Consider the following 7771-nt stretch of genomic DNA (forward strand, 5'->3'; position numbering starts at 1 on the left):
ACAAGTATGTGAATCATCAGTTGTTGGGCCCCACTCTGAGAGATTGATTTAGTTGGTGTGCTCTCAGTAGGCTCTGGAACTTACCTTACAGCAGGTTCCAGGGTGATTCTGATACTGTTCCTCCCCAGGCACCACTTGAACAACCATTGATGTAGATTAAAGTAATGAAAGTCCTCCTTCTCTGTGTGATTAGCATATGGCAGGCCCTGTACTAAGCACTGTACTTAAGTGGAATAGTGGACAGCTCTGCTCAGATACCTTTGCTATGCTTACATTCCAGTGTGGTGTATACTCCTGTTGCTTTGTGTGGATGAGGGAATGGAGTCATGGGTTAGGTGATTAGATTAACACACACAGGACGAAGGTGGTCTGAATTCCTCCCTTTCTGATACCCAGATCGTCTTTAGGCAAGGTCCCATGTATTTAATTTTTGTTGTCTTTCTACACTGCAGAAGTATTTGTTTTAATGTTGTTTTAGTTAGAAGAAAAGTTACACGGGAAGTTGACCTGTCCAGGTTGAGGTAGGGGTTGTCCAGACCCCTGCCTCCTATTCAGGGGCTCTCTCTGAGCATAGTTAATAAAACCTAGAAGGTTAAAGTCCTGTGTTCTTAGACTTCTGTTCAGGAAGCTTTTTTTTAGTATTGTCATGGTCACTTCCAAAGATTCTGAGCAGACTGTGGTCCTTTGTGGATACCAGAAGCTTTTACCAGGAGGCTGAGGAGGCAAACAGGCATTGTGCCTCCTGTTTCCCTTAAAAGAGTGAGGATTTTAGGTACCTAAACCCTTCCCATTGCATCTTGTTGCCTTTTAATTTTTGCTCCTGTTGACACCATTTTAAGCCCTTGCCCTTCCAGCTGAGGTTCTGGAAAACTAGCTTTCTGGTCTTCTCTCTGGTGACCTTAGACTCGGGAGGAGGCGCTGTCAGGATTGACTGAAAGCAGAGGAGAGGTCACCCGTGTCGTCGCTGCCCTGGAACAACTGGTGCTGATGGCTCCCCTGGCGAAGGAGCCCATTTTCCAACCTCGGAAGGTTAGTGTGACCCTGTTACAGACTGAGTAGCTGGCATTCCTCAGGTGATGCTGTTGAGCAGCAGGCAATGTTGGGAGACTTGAACTTTTTTTTTTTTTTTTAATTGTGATTTGGGTGAAAGTTAGAGGACAAATTCGTTTTCCACCCAGCAGTTCATACACATTTAGTTTCATGATACTGACTGCAATCAAGACATGAACTTTGAAGGTGGAGGGGGCTTTCCTGCCTGCTTAGTAGTTCTTTCCCCAGGAACGTTAAATTAGTGAATGTGACAGCTGAGATAAACATGGAGAGAGCTTGGTCCCAGTGTCTACTTTTGCCACATTGCTTCCTGAACGCAGGACGTCTATTATCTGTTGACCTAGAGTTTGTTCCAGCAGGGCATGCTAGAGTATCTGTCTGCCTTTGATGAAGAAACCATGGAAATTTGTTCTCTGGATTCTTCTCGTCCTCTTGCTCTCTCTCTGGTCGAGGAAGAGGAGGCAGCATCTGAACTGGAGCCTGAGGGTTTGTCAGAGGCCTGTGATGAGTCAGAGCTAGCAGATGACAGTCTTGGGGAAGGGACCATTTGTACTGAGTCCAGCCAGCAGGAACGCATCACCAAGCCAGGCTTCACACACCTAAGCAGCTCTCCTTGCTACTACTTTTACCAAGGTGAGGATTCCCCTGTATAAGGGCTGGGTCGCCATGGAGATGCTTCTGCGAGTTGACCTGGCTCTTGAAGCAGAAGGAAGCATCTCCTTGTAGATCCCAGAGACTGAATGTGTTGTACTTCTTGGAGTGGGGCGGGAGAGGCAGGCCTAGCTGTAAGGAGGGACCCTGGCCTGAGTGCTGGCCAAGGCTGTTGTGTGACAGAACTGTTTGTCTTCAGCGGAGGATGGGCAGCACATGTTCCTGCACCCTGTGAATGTGCGCTGCCTGGTGCGGGAGTACGGCAGCCTGGAGCAGAGCCCCGAGAAGATCTCGGCCACCGTGGTGGAGATCGTCGGGTACTCCATGTCTGAGGTAGGCGTCCCCGAGGAGCGGGAGGGTGGTGGGTGGCACTTAGTCTCATAGGCCAAGGCAACCTAAATCCACAGACCTTCAGTTTGGTATTTGTTAAATGCATTTTTATCAGTGCTGTTGCCCACGACCTTTTAAGATAGATAGACATTGCTCCCTTACCTGCCAGGGCCCTCCCTGGGCTTGTTAAATCGGTGACACTGCTCTTTGCTTCTCAGGCTCGTTGTCGCTTGGGAAGATAGATCTCTCCTGTTTCTCTGAAGATATTCAAGATAGAGTTTTTGTTTCTTTCTCATTACTTGGAAGAAGTGCCTAAAAAATGCGGTGGAGTGCTCTTTATTGTGTCATCATAAAACTTTAATTAGGCTATGCAGGCTTCAAGTACATCTTTCACTCAGCAAATAAATTACTGTCTAGTACTTACATATGTGAACTTTTAGCCTTGGGAATTGTCCCTTTATCCATCACAAATGTGCTGTAAGCCTCAAAATTAGAAATTCTTTGAGGAGGATAAATTTTCCACTAAAACATACATAGGAAAAAGAACAGAACTAAAAAACAAACTGATGTGCCTCATGTTTTTTTTTTTTACCCTCATGAACCAAGCGTCATTCAGTAGGGAAATTGGCTTTATCGTCTCCCAGTTACCATTAGTACTGACCTTGGTTCCCAGCTATTTTGCCAACAAATACTCTTACGTTTTCTGTTCTCCTCCCTCAACAGTGTACCTCAGAAAACCAGAAGCAACTAATTAGCTTTAGATCATTTGTTGCCAGGCTCAGTTCACTCATTGGTAGCACAGACCTAAGATCTGGTTGTGGTTGCTGATTCTGTCCTCTTGTAAGTTATTTAACAATTTCTGTTTATCTTTTCAAAAACGGTGGTAACTTGAGTACTACTATTTAGAGCCCCAGTGCTGACTGCGAGTGTATACTGTTGGGTCTCTGGGTTGGAAATCTCTGCTCTCAAGAGGTTGGCCTGGTCTCATTTGTGTGTATTGGTCCTTTTTCCAACTAGGATGTCCGGCAGCGTCATAGATATCTCTCTCACTTGCCTCTTACCTGTGAGTTCAGCATCTGTGAACTGGCTCTGCAGCCTCCTGTAGTCTCTAAAGAAACCCTAGAGATGTTCTCAGGTAAGCTGAGAGAGGGGTTCAGGGATTGTTTTTCTTTTTTTTAATTTTTATTGTGATTCGGGTGAAAGTTTACAGAGCAAATTCACTTTCCATACAGCAGCTCACATACACTTTGTCTCATGACATTGACTGTAATTTCCCACAGTGCAACAGCTCCCCTCTCCCTTCCTTCCCATAGTTACCTCTTCCCTGTGTCCATCCCTCCATGCCCTCCTGCCCCTTGAACTGTCTCCGTGTGCATACACAGCCCTTCTTTCTCCCATGACTGATCCCTCCAAGGAGTGTATCTACCTAATGTTCAGCTCATATGCCTATCTTTTGTTTGGCTGGAAGCCACAAGAGTGAGTTCAATTCCCGACCTGAAGGGCAGCTAGGAGCCATAGTCTTAGTGGTTCTGTCAGGCTCTATCAGACCAGCAAACCTGGTCTTTTTTTTTTTTTTGGAGAGTAGGGTTCAGGAATACTTGTGGCTAGAAACCCAGTGTGGGAGGAAACGTAAGGTGCTATATCGTTAGTCTCAGAACTTGCTGACACACTATCCATTCAGCCCGTCCACCTGGGCCCACTGGGTGTGCGCTTAGCTCTGAGTTAATCAGGAGGAGTTCGTGCTTGCATTGTCTTGAGCCTGTGTCCTCACGGTCTGATCAACCCACAGATGACATTGAGAAGAGGAAGCGTCAGCGCCAGAAGAAGGCTCGGGAGGAACGCCGCCGAGAGCGCAGGATTGAGATGGAGGAAAACAAGAAACAGGGCAGGTGTAAGTCCGGGAAGCCTCACCTTCGACCAGCACTGTGTGCCTCACTGTGTGTAGGCTCAGTGCCAGGGCCCAGGAGCCAGACTGCTTGGGTTCACATCCCAGTTCTACCATTTGCTTGCTTCGGTTCCCAGATGTGAATCATGAAAGTACCACCTCCAAAGCCTTGTTGTTTTAAGTAAATAAGTTATTATGGGTCAAGTGCATAGCACGAAGTAAGAGTTAAGATTGAATTCAGCCTTGGTGTGGTGGGTAAAAAATCTGTTCTGAGGATGGGAACTGGAGATCTGCTGAGAATTCAGGGGGTGATTCTTCGAAATGTGATATTCTTCGATAGGAGTGTGATTTAATAGTGACCATGACAAACTAGCAAGTACACTAAGGGGGTTTTACTAGTAAGCACAGTATCTTTTCATCTGGGGCTCCCACACGAATGGCAGTGAACCCAGGGAGTAAGTGAGGCCTGAAGGCCTAGTCATCCACTGAACAGCAAGCATGTTGCTTGCTTGGAATCCGTCCTTGGCTAGGGAAAGAAGTGAACTGTTCTAACTCCATATGATAAGACATAGTGCTTTTTCCTAAACATTATACAGGTAGATCCCCTGGGACCCAATACTGTGAAGCTGTTTGGCATATGTCCTAAACTTTGAGAAAACTGATGTTTCAGGGACAAGATTTTTTTTTGTTAATGTTTTATTACAGGAATATTAAAAAATAAGTAGAGGGAACAGTGTATTTCTCATTTATTACCTGCCTTCAATTATGAATAGAGCAGGGTTTTTGTATTAAAACAAAGATATATTGTAGAATGACAGTACAGATTTGGGTTTTCAGACTTCTTTTTGCATCTTCCAGGCCCTGGGGCTAGGCATATTGACTGTCTTCAACTGTTAGAAAAGATCTGAATGACCCTACTTGTCTCGTGTTTCCTTTGCAGACCCAGAAGTCCACATTCCCCTTGAGAATCTACAGCAGTTTCCTGCCTTCGATTCCTATACTAGCTCCTCCGATTCTGCTTTGGGTCCCAGCAGCACCGAGGCCCATGGATCCCTCTCCCTTTCTTCTCTCAGCAGAAGTCCTGTGTCCCATGCAGGTAAGTAAATAAAGTTGGGATTTGAAGAATGCAGCCAAGCCACCAGCCCCAGACCTTAAGCCAAGCACTAGTGTCTGAATATACAACCCTGTGGAACAGTGTGGTGGTTAGGTGAATAACCTTACCTTTGGGTAGTTGCTATATTCCTGAGGTGTACATCAAAATCTTGCCAGTTGGATCACCTTTCCCATTGGCTATTCTGTGCTCTGCCAGCTTCCAAAAATCTCAAGGATCGCTAAACCAAGCTCAACTGTAGATCTTCCCTCTGAGCCAGCTATTTTATTCTAGTTTTTACCTTTGCAGTACTCTCATGTATGCTTGGATCTCTTTGCATGTGTCCTGTTACAGCATCGCTTGTCATAACAAAAATAGGGAAACACTTAACAAAGCTTGCCAGTAGGTAAACGGCTAAATTACAGTGTTTGAAATACATCACACCCATTGGAGAATGAAACAGCTCCATTTTTGAATGGATAGACTTTTAAGAGAAGAGGAGGTTGTAGAACAAGACAACATACTATTTGTGGGTTAAAAAAAATTCACAAAATAAAATATTTTTAAGTGGGTTTATATATATATATACATGCCTAAAAGGTATAGGAAAATATTGGGATGGGAATGATCCAAGCTGGGTAACTAGGTTCCATTTGAGGATGTAGAGTCAGGATCCAGAGGTGGTTCAAAGGAGCTTTTAGCCTTCTCTATGCTCTTTTCACAGAGAAAGAATGTATTCATGTTTTAATGAAATTAAACACTGAAAATTAAAAACCACCAAACCCAATGCCATTGAGTCGGTTCTGACTCTTCGTGACCCCCATTGGGTTTCCAAGGCAATAAATCTTTATGGAAGTAGAAAGCCCCATTGGCAGCTGGTGGATTTGAACTGCCAACCTTCTGGTTAGCAGTCAGATGCCTTAGGCATTGTGCCACCAGAGCTCTTTAAACACTTATAATAGTGACTATAATTTCAGAGCTGTCGTTTCTGATCTTCATCGATCTGGAGAATGGATACTTTTTGATACTTGGGAGATTTATTTCTCTGGCAATTTTACCAAATATCCAAAGCCAGCGTATTTAAACCTCTTGGCGACCTTTCTGATCATATGCCTATCACTGTGCAGACTAGGAACTTGCAATGAAGGCAGTGGTCTTAGTAGCAGAGACTGGAACTAGAACCTGGGTCTCATGAGGCCTGCCGACCATGATGCTCTTCTCCTTAGAAGGAATATGGCCAGTCATCGGATACATGCTTTGTGGTATAGAGATGTTTTTACATACTAGCTTTTCTGATAATTGAGGTATGGACTTTAATGTGTAGGCAACATTAGTTGGTAGGTCCTAGGAATAAAAAGCCTAAACAACTCAGGCAGACTCTGGAAGGGCCATTTGTTGAGAGAGACCCTAGGTCTCTCTCTCCCAACAGTGATCAGGGTGGCAAAGAGACTGATGTGTGGGAAGTGTTCAACTCTAGGTCAGAAGGAATGAGGAGGAGTAGTATTAATCATTGGCGGTATCGGGGGAAGTGTGTATCTTCACGTGGTGTATGTGTCTTGGAACCTAACTGAATACTCCCAGGTCATAGCAGTCTGCTGGCTGGAGCCATGAAAGCTGACATGATTGAGTATTATTATATCCTTTTCCTGGAGCTTTTCCAGCCATATAAAACCAGCCAATGACAGAATACCTTGGCCTTGAGAGCCAGCCTATGTGCAAAGGGTTCCCCTACTGGGGAACTAAGATTCCACCATGATTTCTAGTGTTAACAACCATGAAGGTTTTCTCTCAGTATACTGTGGGGAGATCAGGATTTAGAGGTTCAAAGGGGCCCATCGCCGCCTTTATATGATCACTAATAGGCCACGTTCTTTATAAGATGTCAGAGTTGATGGTTGTCGGGTCAAGGTGGCTTTTGGGGGGATGGTAGTTACATAGACCTGATTCGGAGATCATCTCTTTTTTGAAGAAGACAGTAGCTCTTTTGAACTTGACTCATAATCAGGTCTCTGGTTCCCTTTCAGACTTTCTGCTGACCCCTCTGTCACCCACTGCCAGTCAGGGCAGCCCCTCATTCTGTGTTGGGAGTCTGGAAGAAGACCCTCCCTTCCCTTCCTTTGCCCAGGTAAATCCTCTGCTTTGGAAGCAGACCAAGGGTGTTTATCGTGAACTCTGCTGCTTGCTCTTTCCAGAACCTCACCCAGAGGTTGTTGCCTCTCATTCTGGTACAGCTGGAAGAACTGAGTCATCTGATGGGTGTGAGGGAAATTCACTGCCAGTCCAAATTTAAGGCAGCAGAGAGTTGGCTGAGAGCAGATGATGTTCATGGACATCCCCTCTGAGGAGAGACTTGCAGGCTAATGTTACACTGACCTAAGGATCATGGGAGACCTTCTTAAGAGGGTAACGCATGGTGTTAGTCTCAGATATGATGTACCCAGGAGAGAGGCCAAGAGTAGGTGAGGGTGAATCAGAATTTTGCTTATTTAACAAATAATTGGGTATGTCTGTGGTGGGAACTGTCCAAGGGGTTGGGGATAGATATATCCATTTTGACAGGTCTAAGACCTCTGGTTGAGGTGTTATTCATGTGTTATCCATAACAAATGGAAGTAGATTGCCCAATCTTCCTTCCAAGGAGTGGCTGGTGGGTGTGAACCGCCAGCCTCTGGTTAGCAGTCAAATGCCTTAGGCACTACACCACCAGAGCTCCTTCCTATTCACTCTGGGAAGGGAAAGACAGGCTTAGCTATCCTTTAAGTAGC

The 7771-nt window shown here is 45.2% G+C and overlaps 1 protein-coding gene across 1 annotated transcript in view; it reads left to right on the top strand.

Moving 5' to 3' along the window:
• RNF10 (ring finger protein 10) overlaps nucleotides 1-7771 on the top strand; it is a 33626-nt gene that overhangs the window by 22682 nt on the left and 3173 nt on the right. The window contains exons 7-14 of the mRNA XM_042780616.1: nucleotides 855-859; nucleotides 904-1029; nucleotides 1395-1683; nucleotides 1901-2034; nucleotides 3049-3166; nucleotides 3821-3922; nucleotides 4857-5012; nucleotides 7031-7131. Of these exons, the coding sequence (XP_042636550.1) occupies nucleotides 855-859; nucleotides 904-1029; nucleotides 1395-1683; nucleotides 1901-2034; nucleotides 3049-3166; nucleotides 3821-3922; nucleotides 4857-5012; nucleotides 7031-7131 (1031 nt within the window). The remainder of the gene's footprint in view (nucleotides 1-854; nucleotides 860-903; nucleotides 1030-1394; nucleotides 1684-1900; nucleotides 2035-3048; nucleotides 3167-3820; nucleotides 3923-4856; nucleotides 5013-7030; nucleotides 7132-7771) is intronic.

This window comes from Orycteropus afer, unplaced genomic scaffold (assembly GCF_000298275.1).
Source record: "Orycteropus afer afer isolate SDZICR_OR568_19922 unplaced genomic scaffold, OryAfe1.0 scaffold00048, whole genome shotgun sequence".
Lineage (NCBI taxonomy): Eukaryota > Metazoa > Chordata > Mammalia > Tubulidentata > Orycteropodidae > Orycteropus > Orycteropus afer.